Source organism: Malaya genurostris, chromosome 3 (assembly GCF_030247185.1).
Source record: "Malaya genurostris strain Urasoe2022 chromosome 3, Malgen_1.1, whole genome shotgun sequence".
Lineage (NCBI taxonomy): Eukaryota > Metazoa > Arthropoda > Insecta > Diptera > Culicidae > Malaya > Malaya genurostris.
In genome coordinates this window covers 163,352,333-163,377,888 of record NC_080572.1, presented here as the reverse complement: position 1 = coordinate 163,377,888, position 25,556 = coordinate 163,352,333, and the positions used below count along the sequence as shown (strand labels likewise).

General features: G+C 36.8%; 2 protein-coding genes across 3 annotated transcripts in view; both read left to right on the top strand.

Annotated features, from left to right (window-relative positions):
- Positions 1 to 10,170, top strand: part of LOC131436676 (putative fatty acyl-CoA reductase CG5065) — a 30,257-nt gene extending 20,087 nt beyond the window's left edge. For both annotated transcript variants that reach the window (XM_058605535.1, XM_058605536.1), the window contains exons 4-10: positions 4,182 to 4,436; positions 4,518 to 4,663; positions 8,728 to 9,030; positions 9,122 to 9,364; positions 9,451 to 9,602; positions 9,678 to 9,783; positions 9,845 to 10,170. In XM_058605535.1, coding sequence (XP_058461518.1) covers positions 4,182 to 4,436; positions 4,518 to 4,663; positions 8,728 to 9,030; positions 9,122 to 9,364; positions 9,451 to 9,602; positions 9,678 to 9,783; positions 9,845 to 9,947 — 1,308 coding nt within the window. In that variant the 3' untranslated portion in view covers positions 9,948 to 10,170. The remainder of the gene's footprint in view (positions 1 to 4,181; positions 4,437 to 4,517; positions 4,664 to 8,727; positions 9,031 to 9,121; positions 9,365 to 9,450; positions 9,603 to 9,677; positions 9,784 to 9,844) is intronic.
- A 110-nt stretch (positions 10,171 to 10,280) lies between these two features.
- Positions 10,281 to 25,072, top strand: LOC131434077 (putative gustatory receptor 28b). Its single transcript, XM_058600726.1, has 7 exons — positions 10,281 to 10,575; positions 23,421 to 23,550; positions 23,607 to 23,885; positions 24,288 to 24,482; positions 24,594 to 24,792; positions 24,849 to 24,935; positions 24,995 to 25,072. Exons 1-7 carry the CDS (start codon positions 10,281 to 10,283, stop codon positions 25,070 to 25,072), a joined length of 1,263 nt encoding a protein of 420 aa, XP_058456709.1.
- The last annotated feature ends 484 nt before the right edge of the window (positions 25,073 to 25,556 follow it).

Genomic DNA, 25,556 nt, shown 5'->3' with positions numbered 1-25,556 from the left:
GGCACTACGCCCTTTTGAGAAGAGTTCTGACATTTGAAACCTGAGAGTGTAATAATGCAGTATTTTGTTTTGATTGCAATCGCAATTGCTAATCAATAGGGTGAACATAGAACCAACGATAGGATGAATAAAAATCCATTGAGATGAAATTGGGAACAGAGTTGTGAACATATCATAAATGTTTTCCGCTGCTTTTTGAATATAAGTTTAATTTCCAAGAAATGTGATTCGATTCTCAATATGGAGTAAGGCGAATTAAGCAGATATGAGGAAAAATCATTCTGATGTTAGTGGCTACATCAAGTTTTTGAGATAACATCTTTACAAACGAGATAACTATTGGGGCATGACCACTACCATAATTGTATTCACGTAAATAATATTCAGCACGCTGGATAGTAGCCATGCGATAATTGAGTTTGAAATTTCCTTAGAGCTTCGATCAAAATACTGCAATGATGCTTGGAAAAATGCAGTAGACATTTTTTACATTTTCAGATTCAAATCTCGTAAAAATGCATTTGTCTGAGCGCAAATTTGTATGCTTCGCCAGTAGCTGGCATGTTTGGATGCAGCCTAAGAACGAATATTGTGATTTATCCAACTAGTTGACAGTGTTAAAGTTGGTTCAGGTCCAACGAAATCATTCGTTGCACCAGCTCTAGCCAACTCATCAGCCCATTCTTTTGCAGTAATACGAGAATGGCCGGGTACCCATAAAAAGTAAACAGAATTTGAAATGCTAAAATCTACGATTTGAGTCCGACATGCGATCACTAGATTCGAACGTGAATAATTCGAACTGAGTGCCTTTAAAACTGCCTAACTGTCGAAACAAAAATAATTTATCACAGATTCTCCACTGAAGTGCCGATTGTACCACAAACCGACTCGAGTAGATTTCTGCTTAGAACACAGTACAGTATCCATCCAGTGAATGAGACTGATCTAGTATCATTTCACGACAGTAGACTCCAACACCAGCACGACCGTGCAACGAAGAGTGCAAGTTGTCGTTCCAAATAATCACTCCTCCTCACGAAGAGAATATATCATACTGAACGTCTGGAAAGGAAAACTGCATGTGAGAGTTATGTCACTCGAAGCAAGAAAATACTCGTTCCAAGTTAATTATGTTACACAAAAATTCATCATTTTCGTGTAACGATAAAAGAAAGTAATTCTACGCATAATGGAATACTGCAAAACCATAATTACCAAGGGGAAGACGCTTAGAACAATGTGCCAATCACACATTAACACAATGCGTTGGTGCATTTATCAATATTGGCACTTTCGTTTTCATACAGTGGCACAGTTGCGGCACACAAAGGGCACAGTTTTGACAAGTAGCTGTTTCATGGAGCACAGCGTGGCACACTTATACTCACAGTATATCACGGATGTTTTTAGAGGCACAATATAGTTTGTGTTAAGCGACTCTCCCCTTGATATTTACTGTATATATATTAAGCTAGTTATTATTTCTGTCGCTTGTACACATCTTGCTCGGATGACATAAATTTCTATGCTTTTTTCTGACTTAGATTAAAAATTTTTAATCAATATAAAAACCTCGTTTCATCATGTAAGAAAATGTGGACTTTTGAGAAATTCCGCCCTCCCTCTAGTGAGTCTTCGTTGCTTATGAATGTTTCTATGTAATACTATACACACTGGAAAAAAACATCTTTTAATCCACCTAGTGGTGTAATGATCCCTCTCTCATATTACTTATATTTTCAAAAATATCACTAAAAGATTCGGTGAAGAAATTTCAATCTTCAATCTTGAATAAAAAAAAGAAACTTTCTTTGGGTATAAACTAACATAACCTTTTCAATTTGTAAACAGTGATGTCTAATTTCCAAGAATTTTTCTTTATTTTGCATCGGCGCACTAAATGATTGAACACACTTTAGCTCTAGAACCAGAAGTCGAACTTGGATGAAATTGAACAGTAATCTATGAGACTATAGGAACTTTTATTTGAGCCTGTTTGTGGAAATCGCTCAAATCATCTCTGAAAAAATTGAGTGAGTCTCGTTTTAGACTTTTTGACCACTATTTTCGGTACTTCTGGAACCGGGAAATTGGAACCAGTATAGCCGAAATCGGTTCGTTTAGTAAGTTGCTAACATAGCCTACAAATTGAATCAGTTTTAAGCCAAATCTAGAAGAATTTTACCTATTTTTGCATCGTGGCTCTAAATGACGGTGTGCAATTTTAAACACATTTTACCCTATGAAAGAATGATGGGATTCAGTAGCAACCTATGATACTATGAGATTTTTTATTTTATGAGTGACATTATTTGACAAATACTCACACACATACACGCACAGAAACATTTTCACTAGTCAATTTTTCCAGTGATTGCATAAACTTTCTATGTGAGAAAGGCATTATATTTTTTCACCTAAAAAATATGAAATTAAATGGTGCAATCCTGCATGCTATACAAAATTGAACAAAGCACGTTGCGAACGGAGCAAAGCCGCACGTACCGTCGCGTACTAGATTTGCATCGTCATTTGAATGACAATTTGCATGCCCCATAACTTCGGAACCGGAAGTCGGATCTAGATGAAATTGCATAGTGTATTTAACAGTGACAATGAGAGCTTTAATTTGAATTCTTATTCGTGAAACTCGGCTCAACCGTTGCTGAGAAGTCGAAGTCAGTTCCATTTTTGAAGCTTTTCTTCACTATTATCGGTGGTTTCGGAAGCGGAAACCGGGGACTAGTAGTCCCAAAGTAGTTTTATATATTCACTAACTAACAAGATCTGTCAACTAGATCAATTTAGCAGTAAGGTTTATAAAAATGTGCACCTCGTTCGCCATTGCTTGTAAAAAAATACCCATAGAATTGAAAATTTTCACTAATCGCGCTGTAATACCGGAACCGGAAGTCGGATCTCTATCAACATTTCGGAGGTTTTTTAAAGAATTTTAAGACCTTTTATTTGCTTCTTATTTTGTGAAAATCGGTTAGGAAATTTCCGAGAAAATTAAGTGCGCATTTTTCAATTAATTCCGGAACCGGAAGTGGGATTCAAATGAAATGCAAGAAAATTGTATGAGGTCATAAGACCTTTCATTTGAATCTAGGTTTGTGAAAATCGGCTCAGCCATCTCTGAGAAACGTGTGTGACTATTTTTTCATTTTTTTGGTGCATCACCCTGTAATTCCGGAACCGAAAAAATGACTAGCTTTTACAGTTTGCTCACCACATGATTTATACATTCTGATACATTTTTAGGTGTCAAAAAGTGTAAGACTGGTTTTATTTGTCACAAATTTGAGTCTTTTTCGTAAAATCTCGTCTAAATTTACGAATTACTTTGCAATGAGTTGCGTTATATGTGGATTTGAATCACTTGCAAATTTTATTTATTTATCTGTGTACATTTAACATAATTGAGTCAAATATACAAGACATAAAATAGTTGCAAATAAAATTAAAAACATAAATAATATTTTCTGTATAACGTCCATTGAACAATGTTTTGCTAACTCTTTTCATTTTATCAGAGCGAGGAGGATGTTTTGAAGTTTTGATGAAGTATTTGTGAAAACATCTCCATTTCTGATCGAAACAATTTTATTTTAGTATGTGGTAGCTTCAATCCAAACATACGCATTTTGTAATTGGGTTGATTTGCATTCTCATAATTATGAGGTAATTCTACGAAGCACATAACAAGTATTATAGTTGCTTCATATTATGTCCGGTGTCTGAATGAAGTGGACGTGTACAAAAGTGGGTCACACACATATCGAATCGACAAACTTAAACACTATGTTCTAAGCCTGTTACCAGCTGCAGAGAGACTTGTTTTCATTCGCACACTTGCTTGTCGGTGTAATAACGGCGGCGCTGTAATAACTACAACGTTCGTGATCAAGTTCTCTATCATAAAAGTAGTCGGTCAGACTATCCTATCAGAAGACAATTAAAAATAATTACTCAAATCGATTAGGCACAACGTTAGTTTGCTTTCTGTGTCGCTTGTATGAAAACAAAATTTCTCAAACAACCAGTCGTAATCATAATTAGCACAATTACCGAGTGCTACCGTTCACATAACTAATACTATTACTTGGTTGAGTGTCGCATGCTGTTGCACCGAATTTAACAATGAATCGATACTTATAGGAATCTTTTTATTCTAGTTATTTGAAAAAGTGATAGAACTTCGAGGTCTCAACACACTGATTGATCACTGTGTTGTGATTGGAGGTGATGTAATGGAACCAGGCCTCGGTATCTTAGAGAAGGACAAACAGACGATCATCGAAAACGTGTCGATCATCTTTCACTGTGCCGCCACAATTCGATTTGACGAAGCGCTAAAAAAAGCAGTTATCCTCAACACTCGGGGAACTAAACTGATGGTTGAACTGGCAAAGCAGTGTAAAAAGTTGGATGTAAGAAAACTGATTTTCTTTACCATTTGTATATATGAGGTTCATTGGTTACCAGTATAATCAGCATTTTATTTATTTTAGATGTTTGGTTATATATCAACGTCATACTGCCATCTGAACGAAAAGTTGTTGCTTGAAAAGCCGTACCCTCCACCGGCAGATCCACACAAAGTAATCAAAGCCATTGAATGGCTGGAGGAGGATGTCGTCGAAGGAATGACCAGAAAGTAAGTTTAATATTTGAAAATATTGTATTGAATGTAAAATTCGATGGCTGCATACTACCTGTTAGTTTCTTCAATCAGGCCGCAGTGGCACAAATTTTTACAATAGCTATCAGTCTAGCAAGCATTGCCAAACAAAAACTGTTTGATGTCACACTTGAGCCTTTTGTTCACCATTCGACATCGATTCCTCAAACCCATGTCAAATAAAAATCTTTGCCTTCAATATCAGATCAACATATTTTAGCAATTTACTCAATCACAATTCATAATTCACTTTATTTTATGCGTGAATGTTGCCAATTGGCAAGAAACCGATTTTATAGGACTATGAAGTAGATCCACTTTTTGGAAGCACGATTTATTTATTTTATGATTATGATTTCTCATAAAAAATAAAAATTCATGCATTTAAGCTTAGTAAAATACAACTAAAGTCATTTGAGTAGTCTTGAACGAGCTCCGATATTTTGTAGTTCGAATAAAAACATAGGTGTATGAAATGCTTTGCTAAAACTAGTATAGAGAGCTCCTTTATGGTTGCCCTTACTCATTACAATCAGTGAACAATTGACGAGTTCGAGCAAATTTGTAATCGTTGAGCAACTCTTAAAGAAGCCATATTGCATATAAGGGATTCAGTTTTTAACTTGAGGAAACATTTTTTCATTGATTGTCGCTTTAAAACGTTAGGTTAGGTACTACATAGGTATAATTGCAATTTATAGATAAATTCAAACATCTGATTTAAGGAATATATAGAGCGAAAAGAAGATGAAGAAACTGTAAAGGAAATTCTGAAAGGATCACGGCCGAAGAATAACGCGGAAGATTCGGATAGTTTGAGTACGAAATCCGAAAAACGTGGAATTCCGCCATTATCTTCTTCTTTGCAAGATAAATTCAAAGCCATGGAAGTGGAGAAAAAGCGTGTGGAAGTGGAAATGGACGCGGAATATTTATTCAAGGTAAACTGAATTAAGAAAATTAATGCCAGAAAAAAAATTCGTTTAGAACGCGACCTGCAAGAAAGCGAGCTTTAGTATGATCGAGAGCTTCGTAAGAAGGAAATTAAAAAAATAGAAGTCTCAGCATCGTAGAGAACTGCAAGAAAATAAGCATCATGTATGCCACTTGAAGAAGATACAAGATCTTTATGTAGCAGAAATGTCCTTTGTAAAAGAGCAATTAAGAATGGTAAAATTGGAGAACAGTGGAAAAAAGTAGAAATCATTGATCGATCCAGGACAACAAGTCGCAAAAATGGAAAGGTACGCCCTATCTTAATCCGGCGCTTAACAGTAGCAATCTAATGGTTGAAAATGAGATGTCAGATGAAAATACTAATGAAATTGATGATGAAAATAACCAGTCAGACGTAGAAAATCTGGTCAGACTACAGGATTGTTTGAAAGGGTCATCATTGGAGTCTGTTCGTGGTCAACATCGTTTTCCAAAATCGATTCCCCGAGTAATAGGAAAACTCCGTCAGCTCTACGGACATCCGGAACAGTTACTGCAAAGTCACTTAGAGAAAGTGCGAAAGCTTTAACCGCCAAGATCATACCGTTCAGAAAAACAGTCGAGCAGTGAGAAAAGCGACAATGGATTCACTATAAAACGAAGAGAAACAAAGTAACACTTCGAACGTACGCTAAGTTCCTTTCGAGGATTGTGACAGATGTTTGTGAAGTAAGTGTCATTTACGAATACTAACCGGATGCAATAAATGCACTCTGACAAGTGGAAAAACAAGACCAAAAGAGAAAACTGCGCTCTACAGCCATAGGAAGTGGAGAGCTATAATTCCAAAGGGCCTGATCGAAAACAGTAAAAGCCGTGTAGGGTATGTCAGCGTACGGATCACCGCTTGCGATTTTGCCAAGACTTTCAGAACTTGCATTTCGCGTACCACCAATTCCTGAAGACAAGCTAACTAATATTGTTCAAAAAAGATAAATAATTGTGTAGTTAGCGTGTACTAGGAGTGATCTGGGATCCAACTCAAGACATGTTTGCGTTTACTATATAGCATCGTGAAGAAGTTCGAGCATATCTGTATGATGGCAAGCCCCCAACAAAACGTATCATTCTGAGTTTAGGGGGGGCGGCTTTTCGATCCACTGGGTTTGTTATCTCCCTTTACGTCCCATGGTAAAATAATCGTTCGGTATTTATGGCGAAACGGAGTGAGTGGGACCAGTTGATTGACGACTCCTGTTGGACTAAATGGAAGCAATGGAGGGAATTACTTCCTGAAGTGGATGTTACATTGGTGAAGCTGTATCGTCGTCCACTGATTCGTTGGAACTGCACATCTTTACGGATGCAAGTGAACACGCTTACGACTGTGTCGCATATCTTCGTGCGTCTAAAAATAGCCCAGTACACTGTAGTTTAGTCTTGTTGCGAGAGAAGATAGCTCCTCTGAAGAGATAGTCTATCCCTACACAATTGATGGCCACAGTCCTCGGCGCCCGAATGAGTCAAACGATTCTGGCTTCACATACTTCACAAATCTCTTAAACTGTACTATAGACCGATTCACGAACGGTTCTACTAAGGTTGTATTCGAGCACGTACATATATAATCAATCGGATGATCATTGGCCGTCAAAGGAAAACATCCTTGAGACGGACAAAGAATCAAGGGGGATAGTGCTATTCCATGCTGTCGTGGAGGATGAAAGTTTTTCTCATCGAACTAAACTGTTCCGAGTGATGGCAACAGTATTGCGTTTTATTGCTAACTGTCGGCGCAAGACAACTGGACAGTCGATAGTTGCTTCGAAAGCTACGGAAAATCAATAACAATTTATTAAAAAGGAATACACTAACGTCCAGAGACCCCTACAGCAGGATGAAATGTACAAAGCCAAAACTGTTTTGTGGAAGCAAGCGCAGTTTGATTGTTTTCCTAATGAGATGAGTACGATGACAGAAAATCTTCAACGGAAACAGCAACTGAAGAAAAGTGAACGATCTAGTAATTTATACAAGTTATCGCCGGTGATGGATGTGGAAGGGGCACTTAGAGTTCGAGGTAGGCTAGAGAAGAATGATGCAAATCCGTTCGAAAAAGGATATCCGATCTTTCTATCTAGGAAGTATGTAATTACAAGAAAATTGATCATGCATTTGCACCGTGAAACCGTCTTCAACGAGTTGCAGCAGAAATTTTGGATACCGAAAGTTCGAACCGCTACTAAGCAAGGTAGGAAAGAATGCGTTTGGTGTAAGGTTACTCGGTGTGTGCCTTGCGTACCAATGATGGCATCGTTACCAGTTCAACGAGTTACGTTTCATTTAGTGCAGTCGGCGTTGACTATCTGAGTCCGGTTGAGGTCTCGGTAGGACGGTGGAAGGAGAAGAGATGGATCGCAGTGTTCACGTGTCACACTTTGACAACGCAATCTTGTTCGATGGCCATCCTTAGATTCGTGTGTAAACGAAGAGCTCTAGATAAAATATTTTCGGATTATTCTTTAGAACTGATGAAAAAATCCGTCAAGTAATCGTAAAGATTGCGGATGGAAAAATGCATCGACGACCATTGGAAAATTGGCGGTGTTCTAGGTTCAGGATGGTAAATCTGACACTTTCGGCAAAACTACGAGATGTTACGTGCTGGAGTTTGTGTTACTAACAAACTTATGTTTAGGATAATACAGAATTTCTTAAATAGGAATGGGAGGGTTTTACTTAGATGAGGTGTTCTCTGCTTTGGTGCTTACAAATATTAAGTCTGATATTCTTTACAATTGTTAGATATGGAAAGGGACAATTACGATTAAAAATGATGTAGTTGAAGATTATTGTTTTATTTACAACTTTGTGTATTTTCGCCTGAAGTTTAAACACTGTTGTCAGTATTAGAATATTTCAATATCAAAATTGTTATGGCGTCTTTCACATTTTTCCGCTGAAAATATATAACCCAATATTCATACATCGAAAAAAATACGAACGACAACAGTACATAAGCATACTCATACATTTAGCGGAATTTCTATCTCTACTGTATTTAATTCAATGATCTAAACAGAGTTTATATTCATATCTCGCAGAATTTTGGGAGAATGTCCCAACACATATGCGTACACCAAAGGACTTGCAGAAGGTCTAGTAGTAGAATCGATGAAGGATATTCCAGCGGTAATCTTCCGCCCCTCAATCGTAGTACCGACCTGGCGAGAGCCTATATCGGGTTGGACCGATAACATCAACGGACCCGTTGGAATGCTGATCGGTGCTGGAAAAGGTGTCATTCGTTCTATGTACTGCAACTCCGATGGCTATGGGGACTATTTGCCCGTTGATTTTGGCGTGAGCGCCATTTTAGTAAGCACATGGAATTACATTGGACAAAAGTAAGTGTTTGCATCTTAGTGAAGATGTGCAAAATGACAATCTAATCCCAATTATTCGAATTATTGTCCATTATGTTTCAAATTTGCACAGAGATTACTCGCGTAATATTTATAATTTAGTAAGCTCTGCGGAAATGAAAGTATCATGGGAAGGTGTCATCGACCTTGGCAAATCCATTACAGCTAAAAAGGTGCCACTGAATGGTGTTTTCTGGTATCCAGGTGGAACAATGAAAAAATATCGTTGGCAGCATAACCTTTCCGCCCTCTTCTACCACTGGATTCCGGCGGTGCTAATCGACTGTCTGCTTTACGTTCTCGGATATAAGCCAGTGTAAGTTGAATTTGCCAGTGGGATGATGCCAGGTCCTGTGGGTAAATAAACATAGTTGAATGCCTTCCCATTAACAATTGTTTTAGACTTTGCCGAGTGCATCGACGGATCGCCAAGGGCTTTGAAGTTTTTGAATACTATGCGAACAACCAGTGGGACTTTGATAATGCTAATATAAATTATCTGAGAGAGCAAATTAACGAAGAGGAAAAGGTCAAATTCAAAATTGACGCTGGAGGTATGAAATCGAAAAACTTGTTCATTCCCAGTAATTTGCATATTTATCTGTTCTATTCTATTTACGTCTTCACAGGTGTTGTTATCGAAGAATATTTTGAAAACTGCATCTGGGGTGCAAGGCGATACATTCTTAACGAAACAGATGATACATTACCAGCCGCCCGACGGCACATGAAGATGTAAGCATGACGGTGTTCTCAAAATTGTATGCAGTTTTTATTGTTATTTTTATTATTGTAGCATGTGGTTTGTGGATAAAATCTGCAAAGCCATAATTGCAGGAGCTTTCTTTTACTATGTCGGGACATGGATGCTCAAAAAAGTGTTCTCTAGTGCTTTCTGATGACACCAAATGAAACGAACCATTTCCATAGAATAAGTATTTTTTCCCGTTCATACTAGGTATTTCATAACTTGGCGTTTAATTGCAAGCAATCAATATTGTCAATAGATGTTCATATTTGTACCCGTAAAACCTGCTACCCCTTTTGGTACAAGTTTTAGAAATGATCAAAATCAATCGTTTGAATATAATTGTGCACGCATATTGATTAGCATATCATTAATCATCTGATGAATATTTTATTATCACGGATATCACATGTCCCGATAGTCCCATTCAATGAAGTTTTCTCTCGTTAATTTTTTATCTCAGTCTCTTCAAGATATACGAACAATGAGGGCGAAAGTTGGAAACATATCGTCGCAAGATTCTAGCGAAATTTACATCGCGTTCCAGCCACTTTATTATATGGCCAAAGTAGCTGGTCTCTGGCCTCAAACTTTAAAGCGGACATCACCTGGGTTTTCACTGCCCAGCATTACATACCAAATAGCTCTTTATTGTGTCATTGGAATTTGTCTCTTCGTTAATAGTGATGTTGTTCTTTGGACCAAGTATATGAGCCAGATGAACTCTAACATTTTACAGGATGGTCTTCAGATCCATGTGATTAGCGGTCTCATAATGGGTAAGTGAAGCTATAAAAAACGGAAATACACGTTCGATATCAGATTTAGAGTATGTATTTTTTTTGTTCTGTAAAAGAGCAGGCGTTTGAAATTAAAGTCTAACGATGATCATTTTGTTTCGAAACATCATTTCCTCCGTGCTTGTGCAGGAGTTTATTAAGAAAGTCATGTCTGCATCGTGTAGAAGTTTCCAACTCGCCCGTATGATTTCCTTTGGATTCGAGCCCTATCACTCATCTCACGGTTTCGTTTCTGAGTGTTTTGAAGTCAAAACGTTTTAAACCTTCATCATCTATATATGTATATTCATGACTACTCAATCAGCGTTAAACAGTTTTTTAGTAATTTTGACCTAGAAAAAGTATTCAACTATTTACAAAACATCTTGATCAATTTTAGTTCCCCTTCTGCACAATTATCGTTTATTTTTACAAAAAACTGACACGACAAGTGTAATGCACGGAGAACCTTTCGATCATAAAATTGCGATATCGCAGTTTTTGATTTTTGCGATAGTTTATTTAACTAATTTTTTTTATTCAACCAATATGGTTTCTTATTTGCATATATTCAAGTAGTTGAAAAATATGTTGTTTTGAATGCTGTCAAATGCCGAGGACAGTTGAAAGCAAAACAATAATCGCAATGCAAAATCAACAACTTTTTTAGTTGAAATCTGTTCGCGTCGCTTCAAAATGTCAATGAAAACAACATCCATGGTTAAAGCGTTTGGTGAAATTGTGTTCATTCGATTTGAGAAATTTATGATAACAAGTGTTTATTTACCAGCGGTGTTGTGATAAAAATTTGGTGACAAATTAGAAAATGTTAATGAATGATCATCTCGTAATCTTTCAGGTATGCGCAAAAATTTTATGCTTCAAATTCGATCATTGATTTACTTCCAGCAGACTGTTTTACTTCCAGCTGTTTGATACCGATGATGATGTTTATGCATTAGCAATAAAACGCTTTTTGACATGAATTTAATTTATAAAAGTAACAGGAGCAAAGGGTTTCAAACACACAGAACGCGCTGCGTTTGAATGGCGCGTTTGAATTGCCGTCGAAAAATTCCAAATCCCAATTATCAGTGCAAAACTTTAGTTCAACCATTTGAAGGCATCATCTTTCAATACTGATTTTAGGTAAATTTAATAATTTCGCTAATTTACTCGCCCCTTCGGACACTTTTGCTGATTGAAAACGTTTTTCTACATCAATCATTTCCGATCGAATCTGAAGTATTTTTTTAGAATTTAGATCTTTACTGATCTCGACTTGACATGATCATGATCATACAAAAATCAAAATCACTTAGAGATCAGATCAGTTCTGATTTCGTAATGGTAATTTATTCCTTGGTTAAGATCACTTGAAATCAGCAGTGATCGGTGGTTTTCCCAGCCCTAATGTCAATATAAAATACTGTTTATATTTTAACAACGATATTTATTTCACGAATCTCAACATACCGAACTTATTTCAAATAAATCATGACGTGTATCAGTAAGTATATTTTTATTATTTTCGCCAATCAATAACATTGTTCGAGTTGATTCAACTATTTGCAATGTCTAAAACAAATAAACGCGAGCCTGCCTCCTCAGATTGCCAGAACCTTCAACGGTGTTTCTATGGGATTCGATTTCCATTTTTCCCGTAGCCGAATAAGAGAAATTTGTTTAAAGATTTTTAGAAACAATCATTAAGACTTAAGTTTGTCTGTTGATTAAATAAATAAATAAATAAATAAATAAATAAATGAATAAATAAATAAATAATGATGGTCCCGCCTCATACTCCACTCTTCTTCCTAAGAAGAACGACTGTGAACAAAAAAACATTCAAAAATTTCCGGTTTACTACACAGGATTGTTCAAGAAAATTTCCAACCCGGGAAGATCTTTGAACAAATCAAGAATCAAACGCGATATCTTTATCAGTATCAGACAGTAATTCACCAGGCCCTTCCCGCCGGATCATTTCATCGTTACAGGCATCAGCTACGATGGAGTAACGAGACTGTGGTGAGCTGAGCCTAAGCCCGATTCCATCAACCAATATAATCCCATCAACCAATTTAATCAATATAATCAATAAATCATTAATCAAATCCTACGAAGTCCAGAGTCAAACACAGAATGCTAAATCTCTCAGGCAATAAGAGAACATATCCAGTTCCAGTCATATTCAATTTCCAGATTGCCTCTACCTGCTTTACGCGCGCGTGGATCAACTCTTTCGTTTCAATCTCGAACAACTGAGTTCCTATACCGGTTACAATGAGAGATGATAATGAGGGTCTAACCAAAGGCGCTTATCTACTCTGTTGTGAAGCTTTACCATCCGGTGTATTTTGTCGACCCGCATCGGTCCGATCATCTGTGCGATAATAGGATCGGTTGCGCACGATATCTGCCAGATCGTAGCGCTTCTATCGGGTCGTCATCGGACAATTCTGCACCATTTGTATCAACCACGTCAGCCTGAAAAAGCTTTACGCTTTCATTGTGTATCGTTAGAGCAAACAAGCGAAGAGATACTAAACAAGGTATTTTCGTAAGCTTTTGAACAAACAAAACAAAAACAAAAGAATGAAGAGATACCAAAGCAAGGAGCTCGACGGATGCCCAATACTGAGGGGATGGGTAGATCGGGGACGGTTATTCCCAACCCCGAACAAAAGGCTAATTAAGGTTAAAATCTCTATAATCTAAACAAAAGAAAAAGCCCGATGCTCTTCAGCACATGAACGGGGCGACGTCGGCCCGATAATGCTTTCTTTTAGTATCTCTTCGATGTTTCGCGCTAAAAACTCACAATGTGAACGATAAATTGTGATCGGACAGATGCTGCACGACAAAATCCACCAGAAGACAAGCTGAAACTTAGAGCTGTGCGCCGATCCAAATCTAGGCCATTTTTATCAGTGGCGAATCGACGTGACGCCATTTGCATGAATGATCGAAGACTACGACAGCGCCATTCGGATTGGTTTATTATTACTTACTGTTGTATTTTTCAAGAAAACGTATCGGCCTTTAATGTAACCCTTTTCCAAGGAAAATAAAGTCCATCGTCTATGTCTGACGCTTAATGTCTGCTTAATCAATATTGGAACAAACAAAATGAACGTAGCATCAGAAATCGATTTTTGACAATAAAAGATGGACCTAATATTCAATGAAAAGGCTTACCTCAAGGACGAACATAAAAAAGAACCAATTCATTCTCTTTTTCATTCAATGCTACGATCCTCAGAGTCTAAGAATCCTTGCCTTTCAGAAATTGAATATACAACAACCACTTGCTTAAACCCGATTCTCGAGTTTCGCATAACGAAATTTAAAAGTTTGTTCAGTCAATAAAACACTTTTTTCAGAGATTCGTAAAAATAATATTTTGATATTTCAGCAAAGCATGATTTGTTCCCGGAGAAAATCGGCGAGACACTTGTCATCTAATGTCATTCGTCGATTTAGTATCGCATCACGTCGCCATTTCTCGACAGATTGTTTGAATGAAAAATATTTCGACATTTCGCGAAACAATAGGCAAAGAAGGTTATATGACCTGTCGAATAATTATAATTTAAAAATTGAGTATCTACTTTCCAAACATTATTTGTATTATTTATTTCCAATGCTAGACGTTAAGAAGTGATAAAAGTTAATGCATTTAGTCGTGTAGTTTTTGTCGTAAGTTCTACTTCCTTTACTATGAGTAGAACTTAATCGCGAATATATTTAAAACACATTTAACACAGCAACATATTGTTTTCTCCATATCATCGAAATTATGGTCAGCAATATATGATCAAAATTTCAGTAGCCTGAGATAACCATAACTAATTCAAAATTGATATTTTCTAAATTGATTGGTATGAAAGAGCATTAGGGTTAAATTCAGTGCCAAAATAGGATTAGCAAAGTTCGAACCGCATAAATTGAGCGAGCCGTCGCACAAAGCATTCGGTGCAAAACCGACACATAGAAATACGGAATATTTTCAGTAGAGATGGGCAATTCGCTCCTGAGCTGTTCCAGTGAATCGAATCATTGAAGTGAGCTGACAGCTCACAGCTCTTTTCAAAAGAACCGCAGCTCACCAGCTCACTCATTTGCTACCCAGTTCACTGCATTATGACGCAGGGAACACGCTACGAGCTGATCGGATCTTCGGCTCTTTAGGAGATTCAATTTAGTCGACATCAATTAAAGATAAATTATTTCGCATTGCATTCATTGCATCATTGCAAATCAATTTCGATCATGCATTTGAAAGAAAACCGGTGATAAGAAAAACGGACCACAAAATGAACCTTAAGTTCAAAATAAAAGAGCTGATGAGCTGATACATCGAATCGATTCACTTTGGTGAGCTGATCGGTTCGGAGCTGTTCACCAAAATGAGCTGTTTTGCACGCCTCTAATTTTCAGTGGTTGAGTTCTTACGACATGTTTTGTTCGCTAGTAAAACAAACACTAACTATGTATGCTTATAAACCGTGAGTATTTTTAATTGACTAATATGAGGAAGACACATTCGTGCATGCTGTTTAAGACGGTCAAATTAGGCATTCAATTCATAGCCAAAGTGCTCTTATAATTGTGTTTCTCGCCTATTGCGAAATTATTCATTTTTTCTCATAGATCAAAACATTTGGCATGATGACAATACTTCACCTAACTGATTCCAACCATGCATCTTTTTATATTGTGATTTTCAGCGTGACATAGAATGCGACGGAATCGCCCCAGAATAGCAAAATAATGAGCATCAGAATCACAGGTGCCAGGTTGCAGATTAGCATGTAAATTAGGCGATTTCTTTTGTAAACAGACTGCAATTTTACAGACTTTTTACAGGTTTTTGAAACTTTTATATACCGTCGTCAAATTTACAGACTTTTGAAATTGCGTCAGGCTTCTTGTTTGGTTTTTCTAGTCATACTTATGAAATTTAACACTTACATTGGAGCGAAAACGTGAAAAATTTACCTGGCATCTCTGCCCAGGAGTTGGATAGTTGTATTAATCCTCATAATGTCTTTTACTGCCTGTAGTTTACAGAATTTTTATATCAAGAATTAGAGCGAATAGAGAAATGAATCGTCTGATGGATTAAAGGCAATTGCAGATTTGGCAAGTAATATTCTCTAGCAACAAGAATTATTTCTTTGTTCAAAAAAAGCATCAACAAGTATGCACGACGACTGAATTTTAAGAGTAGACGATTTACAATTTTTTCATAGTAGTTTATTATTATAGTTAATATTGAGATAATGTTTCGAGTGAAGAACGTGGTTTTGAAGACAAAAACGCCGATGAATACAAAGTATTATTGTATAATTATTCTGGTTATAAAAACGACTGTCATTTAACGGTCAATTTAAAAATATATTTTTCTGGTTTGTGGTTTCGAAGGGGTTGAATCGATGCGAACGACAGTTTCGTTATCTTTGCAAAAATGCCGCTATCTTGTCGCATCGCAATCTTTGTTAACCACCAGTGAAAATTACTAAAAATGAACTGAATAATATTCAAACAACGTGAAATGTTAATGAAAAAGCCACCATTACACCACTAGGTGGATTAAAACAGGATTTTTAGATTAGCATCTCTCTTTTCATACAACGCAACGCCAATGTCAAGCGCTTGATTTGAGTGTCAGCAATTAACCCAAATAACAAGGCAAAACATATTTTAATGAGACTGTCTTGATTAAAGGGAAAGGCATTTTCACACCACTAGGTGAATTAAGAATATGTTTTCTTTTTTTAAATCGGCGGTGTAACAAAACTATCGGTGGCGGTGTAACAAAACTGTCAAGCTGAAAAACATTGTTACGGGCGACGGGACTTGGATTTATGCCTACTACACAACCGATCAACCGAGTGAATACCATGCTAAAGGTGAGGCAGAACCGAAAAAGTCGCGCCAAAAGTCGTTCAAAAATATCGATCATGTCAAGGGGAAGACGCTTAGAACAATGTGCCAATCACACATTAACACAATGCGTTGGTGCATTTATCAATATTGGCACTTTCGTTTCATACAGTTGCACCGACGACGTTGCACAGTTGCGACACACAAAGGGCTCAGTTTTGACAAGTAGCTGTTTCATGGGGCACAGCGTGGCACACTTAGACTCACAGTATATCACGCATTTTTTAACAGGCACAATATAGTTTGTGTTAAGCGACTCTCCCCTTGGATCATGTTGACTGTTTTCTTCTTTTATCGTGCTCAATGAATTCCTTCCACTCAACCAAACTGTTAAGAGGCGGATAGGGCCTAGAACATTTGACCATTATTATCATCATTATTTTTTTAATGTGGAACACATTTTTGTTTTCTATATAGGGGTACAAATTTGAACAATTACAGCTTAGTCAATTTTGTATCAATTATTAATATTATGTCACCATTTGATTGGAAATATTTCTACGATTCGATTTGAATGTATCAATTATAAATGATTGAAATTTTGATTAGTAGCGAGCAGTGTCCTATTTTGTATGCTATTAATCTCCGGCATACGGATTTTCCTGTCATAGACGACGGTTTTGAAGGTGTAAGCGATATATCAAAGGGAAGCATCGCTCTGATTGGTCAATCGATGCAAAAGCGAAACTGTTGGAAGCACGCGAAACTATAAATATAAGCAAAATTATTGCTAACGTTTCAGTCCTACGCGTAGCATGCTAGAGGTAGGTTGTTGCTAGACAGCAAGACAAAAAGTGCCATAAAACGATTTGGAGCTTTAATTGGTATGCTCTGATCTTGTGTCATGCAAGCTCGGATGAAATTCCATGTTATCTCATTTCGCCTGCGAAATTGACAACTACCCCAGGGTAAATTTTGAGTACGTAAGATTAATTTCTAATTTAAATAAGATGAACTCGATTGATAATGAGAAAAAGTTTATCGCTTAAACCGAAATCGCAGAATGGTAGAGAAACTTAACGCTATAAAAATAACTGATTGCATACAAAACTTGAATACAAGTTTGGCGAAGAGAAGTTTAAATATCGATATCCGTATCGCAAGCGTGAACAAACAAATAATTGCATACATTTGGGCTATTGATGTAATTTCGTCTGCTATAAAACAAATACAAATCACGACGAATAGAGTCTATATCCTGGGTTCGCGTGTTTGGTGTTGGTTCCTAATGAAGATCAATCTAAGCAGACTCATGTGCATTTGCGGATTCAAAAGTGTGACGATTAACTGAAAATGTCGATCATTAGAAATTTTGGTTGCCTTGTTCCACATCAATGGCTCGAACAACCCCATGGGGCTGATCCTTGTAGTTTTTTCTTTGTATTTTCTTATATTAAAACAATTTAAGAATATTCTGTAAAATTTTCAAGCCTATCGGAAGAAAATTATGGAAGTGTTGGACCTTTACCTTTGTTTATAACATACTGCGAAGAAACAAGCGCTCGGCGCATAGGTCCAAGAGTTCTGCTTTGATTGACTTGAAAATTTGACGAAACATTCTTGAAATGTTTTATTATGAGAAAAAAATTAAAACCCATTTTAATCCACCTAGTGATGTAATGATGCCTTTCTCATATTACTTATATTTTCAAAAATATCACCAGAAGATTTTGCGAGGAAATTTTTTTTTCAATCTTGAATAAAATAAGAAACTTTCTTTGGCTATAAACTAACATAACCTTTTCAAATTCATTATTTTTACGTTTCGTCTTTGACTCATCAGTGCAGAGCAGTTCAAATTGAACTGCTTAGTGCTAAACTCGGCAGTTCAATTTGAACCGCTAAGCAGACGTAAAGTTTCTGCTACTTACAGAACACATTTTGTTTTGCAACGAAGTGCAATGTCTTTTCTGACGTGCCGAACGAAAACGTGTTTTCGACTATTTCTGGCCGATGCAGGTATGGTCATTTAGGGGTTAGCCAAATTTTGTGCTAGGGCACATAACCGTTTTCATTATTTTTACGTTTCGTCTTTGACTCATCAGTGCAGAGCAGTTCAAATTGAACTGCTTAGTGCTAAACTCGGCAGTTCAATTTGAACCGCTAAGCAGACGTAAAGTTTCTGCTACTTACAGAACACATTTTGTTTTGCAACGAAGTGCAATGTCTTTTCTGACGTGCCGAACGAAAACGTGTTTTCGACTATTTCTGGCCGATGCAGGTATGGTCATTTAGGGGTTAGCCAAATTTTGTGCTAGGGCACATAACCGTTTTCATTATTTTTACGTTTCGTCTTTGACTCATCAGTGCAGAGCAGTTCAAATTGAAATGCTTAGTGCTAAACTCGGCAGTTCAATTTGAACCGCTAAGCAGACGTAAAGTTTCTGCTACTTACAGAACACATTTTGTTTTGCAACGAAGTGCAATGTCTTTTCTGACGTGCCGAACGAAAACGTGTTTTCGACTATTTCTGGCCGATGCAGGTATGGTCATTTAGGGGTTAGCCAAATTTTGTGCTAGGGCACATAACCGTTTTCATTATTTTTACGTTTCGTCTTTGACTCATCAGTGCAGAGCAGTTCAAATTGAACTGCTTAGTGCTAAACTCGGCAGTTCAATTTGAACCGCTAAGCAGACGTAAAGTTTCTGCTACTTACAGAACACATTTTGTTTTGCAACGAAGTGCAATGTCTTTTCTGACGTGCCGAACGAAAACGTGTTTTCGACTATTTCTGGCCGATGCAGGTATGGTCATTTAGGGGTTAGCCAAATTTTGTGCTAGGGCACATAACCGTTTTCATTATTTTTACGTTTCGTCTTTGACTCATCAGTGCAGAGCAGTTCAAATTGAACTGCTTAGTGCTAAACTCGGCAGTTCAATTTGAACCGCTAAGCAGACGTAAAGTTTCTGCTACTTACAGAACACATTTTGTTTTGCAACGAAGTGCAATGTCTTTTCTGACGTGCTCTGCACTGATGAGTCAAAGACGAAACGTAAAAATAATGAAAACGGTTATGTGCCCTAGCACAAAATTTGGCTAACCCCTAAATGACCATACCTGCATCGGCCAGAAATAGTCGAAAACACGTTTTCGTTCGGCACATCAGAAAAGACATTGCACTTCGTTGCAAAACAAAATGTGTTCTGTAAGTAGCAGAAACTTTACGTCTGCTTAGCGGTTCAAATTGAACTGCCGAGTTTAGCACTAAGCAGTTCAATTTGAACTGCTCTGCACTGATGAGTCAAAGACGAAACGTAAAAATAATGAAAACGGTTATGTGCCCTAGCACAAAATTTGGCTAACCCCTAAATGACCATACCTGCATCGGCCAGAAATAGTCGAAAACACGTTTTCGTTCGGCACGTCAGAAAAGACATTGCACTTCGTTGCAAAACAAAATGTGTTCTGTAAGTAGCAGAAACTTTACGTCTGCTTAGCGGTTCAAATTGAACTGCCGAGTTTAGCACTAAGCAGTTCAATTTGAACTGCTCTGCACTGATGAGTCAAAGACGAAACGTAAAAATAATGAAAACGGTTATGTGCCCTAGCACAAAATTTGGCTAACCCCTAAATGACCATACCTGCATCGGCCAGAAATAGTCGAAAACACGTTTTCGTTCGGCACGTCAGAAAAGACATTGCACTTCGTTGCAAAACAAAATGTGTTCTGTAAGTAGCAGAAACTTTACGTCTGCTTAGCGGTTCAAATTGAACTGCCGAGTTTAGCACTAAGCAGTTCAATTTGAACTGCTCTGCACTGATGAGTCAAAGACGAAACGTAAAAATAATGAAAACGGTTATGTGCCCTAGCACAAAATTTGGCTAACCCCTAAATGACCATACCTGCATCGGCCAGAAATAGTCGAAAACACGTTTTCGTTCGGCACGTCAGAAAAGACATTGCACTTCGTTGCAAAACAAAATGTGTTCTGTAAGTAGCAGAAACTTTACGTCTGCTTAGCGGTTCAAATTGAACTGCCGAGTTTAGCACTAAGCAGTTCAATTTGAACTGCTCTGCACTGATGAGTCAAAGACGAAACGTAAAAATAATGAAAACGGTTATGTGCCCTAGCACAAAATTTGGCTAACCCCTAAATGACCATACCTGCATCGGCCAGAAATAGTCGAAAACACGTTTTCGTTCGGCACGTCAGAAAAGACATTGCACTTCGTTGCAAAACAAAATGTGTTCTGTAAGTAGCAGAAACTTTACGTCTGCTTAGCGGTTCAAATTGAACTGCCGAGTTTAGCACTAAGCAGTTCAATTTGAACTGCTCTGCACTGATGAGTCAAAGACGAAACGTAAAAATAATGAAAACGGTTATGTGCCCTAGCACAAAATTTGGCTAACCCCTAAATGACCATACCTGCATCGGCCAGAAATAGTCGAAAACACGTTTTCGTTCGGCACGTCAGAAAAGACATTGCACTTCGTTGCAAAACAAAATGTGTTCTGTAAGTAGCAGAAACTTTACGTCTGCTTAGCGGTTCAAATTGAACTGCCGAGTTTAGCACTAAGCAGTTCAATTTGAACTGCTCTGCACTGATGAGTCAAAGACGAAACGTAAAAATAATGAAAACGGTTATGTGCCCTAGCACAAAATTTGGCTAACCCCTAAATGACCATACCTGCATCGGCCAGAAATAGTCGAAAACACGTTTTCGTTCGGCACGTCAGAAAAGACATTGCACTTCGTTGCAAAACAAAATGTGTTCTGTAAGTAGCAGAAACTTTACGTCTGCTTAGCGGTTCAAATTGAACTGCCGAGTTTAGCACTAAGCAGTTCAATTTGAACTGCTCTGCACTGATGAGTCAAAGACGAAACGTAAAAATAATGAAAACGGTTATGTGCCCTAGCACAAAATTTGGCTAACCCCTAAATGACCATACCTGCATCGGCCAGAAATAGTCGAAAACACGTTTTCGTTCGGCACGTCAGAAAAGACATTGCACTTCGTTGCAAAACAAAATGTGTTCTGTAAGTAGCAGAAACTTTACGTCTGCTTAGCGGTTCAAATTGAACTGCCGAGTTTAGCACTAAGCAGTTCAATTTGAACTGCTCTGCACTGATGAGTCAAAGACGAAACGTAAAAATAATGAAAACGGTTATGTGCCCTAGCACAAAATTTGGCTAACCCCTAAATGACTTTTCAAATTGTAAACAGTTATGTCAAGTTAATAAGAATTTTTCTTTATTTTTCATCGTCGCAATAAATGATTAAACAAACTTTACCCCATAGTTCTGGAACCGGAAATTTTAACCGGATCAAATTAACAAGCTCAAATAAAAGTTCCTATGAGACTATAGGAACTTTTATTTGAGCTTGTTTGTAGAAATCGATCAAATCATCTCAGAGAAAATTGAGTGCGTCTTGTTTTAAACTTTTTGACCACTACTTCAGGTACTTCTGGTACCGGGAACTTGGAACCAGTATAGCCAAAGTCGGTTCGTTTAGTAAGTAACTGACATAGGCTACAAATTTAATCAGTTTTAAGCCATATCGCGAAGAATTTTACCCTTCGGTGCTCTAAATGACAGTGTGAAATTCAATAGCAACCTATGGGACTACGAGATTTTTTTATTTTATGAGTGACATTATTTGACACATACTGACACACATACACACACACATACATTGCTCAGCTCGATGAACTGTTTCGTATGATATAGAACACTTAGCCTTTCGAGCCAATTTCCAATAGTCAATTTTTCAAGTGATTGTATAAACTTTCTATTAGAAAGGCAATAAGTGTACTTTTATAGAAAAACATCGTTATCATGATCTTGTAATAACACTAACAAGTAGGTACAAAATAAATAAAAGGAAAATTTACATATTTTTCACCTGAAAAATATAAATTTTAATGTGGCAATCTTGCACGCTATACGAAATTGAACAAAGCACGCTGCGAACGGAGCAAAGCTGCACGTACCGACACGTACCAGTTTTGCATCATCATTTCGAATTTAAATGTTTTGACACTCATCGCCCTATAATTTCGGAACCGAAGTCGGATCAGGATGAAACTGCACAGTATTTTTAAAGACAATGAGAGCTTTAAGGATATTCACATATATCCGGTCCGGTTCAGTGCCGGCACGACACCGTGCACGGATACTGATATTATTCACACCTATCCGGCACCGTACCGTTTCAGTGCAGCTCGCCGTCAGTGTAGCGTCCGTCCGGCAAACACAAATTCGTCGTCACCGATATTTTTTTATTTTCACTGAAGTCGGTATGTCACTGCATTTGCTGTGCCGGAACGGATACAGCACGGAAACAGAACGGAAGGATTCCGACAAAAAAAGAACACTGACGGCGCACTGAAGGCACTTTCACTGAACCGTCACGGAACTGAAATGTGTGAATAGTTCTTTAATTTGAATCATGAATCGTGAAAAACGGCTTAACCGATGCTGAAAAATCGACCCTTTATTTGCTTCTTAGTTTGTGAAAATGTGTGTGCCTATTTTTTCCCTCTTTTTGGTTCATATCACCCTGTAATTCCGGAACCGAAAGTCGGATCCATATGAAACTCAGGAATATCTATACTGGTTTGATTTGTTGACTTCTGATTAGTCTGCGCTGAGACACAGTGGATACTGCAAATCTTGATTTCTAAGAAGTGTCCTAAAAAATACTCCTTCACCGGGTTACTTCTCAATATTTTTCGACGAAAAAATTACGGAATGAGGTTCGAATGATGCTTTGTATTTTGCTTTATATTTTTTACAGACACAGTAGTATATAATATAATAATTTATATATTCATAGGTACACTAAATCTAATTTAGATATTATCAATATTTTTCACTCGCATTAGAATTGGTTTCTAGTGTGATAGAGAAACGTAAAACTACAATAATAAATCAATTGGAATTTTAGCGATCATCATGGGAATGGTTAACTTATTACAACACCAAAAAAAGTGGACCCTTATGGAATCATTTGGAAGCATAAATAGTATTCTTTCCAAATATTTTTTCGTAACAATTCCATATAAAAACTTAAAACGGTGAGTTCAAGTCTTTAAACTTCTGAAAACTATCTTAATTTCATTTTTCATTTTAGGTGGTTCTATTTTCTTCTAGTTGTACAGAACTCATTTTTGTTGATCGTGATATTGAGTTATTATTACTTTTTGGCGTATAAGTTGAAAATTGAAACGAAACTATTGTATGTTTCCTACTACATCATCAATATGACATCAATGGCGTTCACAATCGATTACGTCTCATTTGTGATCTCAACCCGTACCAGACTCCAGTTAGTGAATAGACTTTTAAAGCAGCTGTTATTTGATGAATGTGATGAAAAATATTCTAAATTAACTGCCACACCAACTATTTTGTATGATGAGATTTTTGCTTATAGAGCAACCAAAGAGAACTTGAAACTAAATTATAAACCAAAGGCTAAGGGCAACATTGACAATAGAAGCGTTGACAACACTTCTTTTAAAACCTTTCTAATCAGTGTATTTAGATATAATACCGTGTAAGTATTGATAGTTTCTAGGATTGAACCATAATTACATAAAGCCTTTCTCGAACAATACTTTTAATATATCAACGTTCACATCAATTCTCTTCATCTTACTCATATTACACTAATGGAGTTTAGAACGTATCTCGCTGAAGATTATCATCTCATATGTTGTTCGTAATTATTAACATTATCATATCGAACTAAATTTTGAAATAAGACTTTCTAATGTAATATCTCTATACAATAATATTAATCTTCTTACAGGAAAGTAGAGAGACCAAAAATTGAAAAGTACTCATCTACGTCAGAAATAAATCAGTTCATAGATAACGTATCTAATCTACACAACAAAATTGGAGAAATTATAATTTTGCTGAACAGAATCTATTCCTTTCAGCTCATGTTAAACTTTTGCGCGATGTTTCTGTTCCTGGTGTTTGGATTGTTCGCTTCATACAAGTAAATTATGTTGTATTATACGCATACTATATTTTAGCTTTCTTTTGAAACTGCACTGTAAAAGACTACTGCAAATCACTTTAATTATTGCTAGATTATTGCATATTTCAGAGCCTTCAATGCCATTTCAATATCCTTCAAATTATTAGCAACGGCGAACGGATTTTGGATTTTTTATTATTTAATAACAATGATAACAATTATCTATGCAACATCAAGCACAGTTAACGCCAATTTTTCCATAGGAGATACAGTTCATCGAATCATTAGAATGCATCAAAACACATTAAGCAGCTGTCTAGTAGAAAAAGTTAACACGTTCGATAAACTATCTTTCAAAGCATTAATATCTTTTATTATTCACAGCTCTCTACCTTCTCACTGCAATTAAAAATGAGAGAAATTACATTTTCTTGTGGATTGTTCAACTTCGACTGGCCACTGTTTGCTTCGGTAAAGCTATGTATGTTAAGTTTGGGTTTTTAATAAGTTGTTTTATGTTCTTTCTTCAGATTCTAGCTGCCGTTACAATGTACCTAGTGTTTTTAATACAATTTGATGTCACACCTCAAACGCAAACTGCCCTTTAAAGGGAAATGAATGAAATGTTGGTTGATAGATCTATCAAGAAGATTTAGTAAAGCTAGTATTTAGATTTGATAATGAATTGAAGAACAAACACTCAATGTTATAGAAAATCAAATAGGATCAAAGTTTGTAAAGTTTCTACACTCTTAGTCATGGTTGGGTATTCCAACACATTATTTTATAATTATTTCGATCCTAAATTACAAATAAGTAAAAATTCAATGGCATTTAAAACCATCCTGTCTAATAAATTGAGTATTTTTGTATTCACTGAGTTTGTTGATAATATGTTATAAAGTAAACAAGGTACGAAACATATAGATACATACATCTAGATTAGTATTTCAAATAACATTAGAGTTCACTGTGTTGCGACCACAGAGAACATACATCCAAGGTAGTACACACTTTTTCAAAAAAGCTGTGTAAAGCATACAAGTGAAAATCCAATTAAATTGAATAACCATTTTATAAAAGGTTCAACGC

Excerpts from the sequence above, each read along its gene's own strand:
- LOC131434077 (XM_058600726.1), top strand. The coding sequence starts at position 10,281 with ATGAGGGCGAAAGTTGGAAACATATCGTCGCAAGATTCTAGCGAAATT. Across the intron at positions 24,793-24,848 it reads GCAGCTGTCTAGTAGAAAAA|CTCTCTACCTTCTCACTGCA; the intron begins GTTAACACGTTC and ends TATTATTCACAG. Across the intron at positions 24,936-24,994 it reads ACTGGCCACTGTTTGCTTCG|ATTCTAGCTGCCGTTACAAT; the intron begins GTAAAGCTATGT and ends TTCTTTCTTCAG.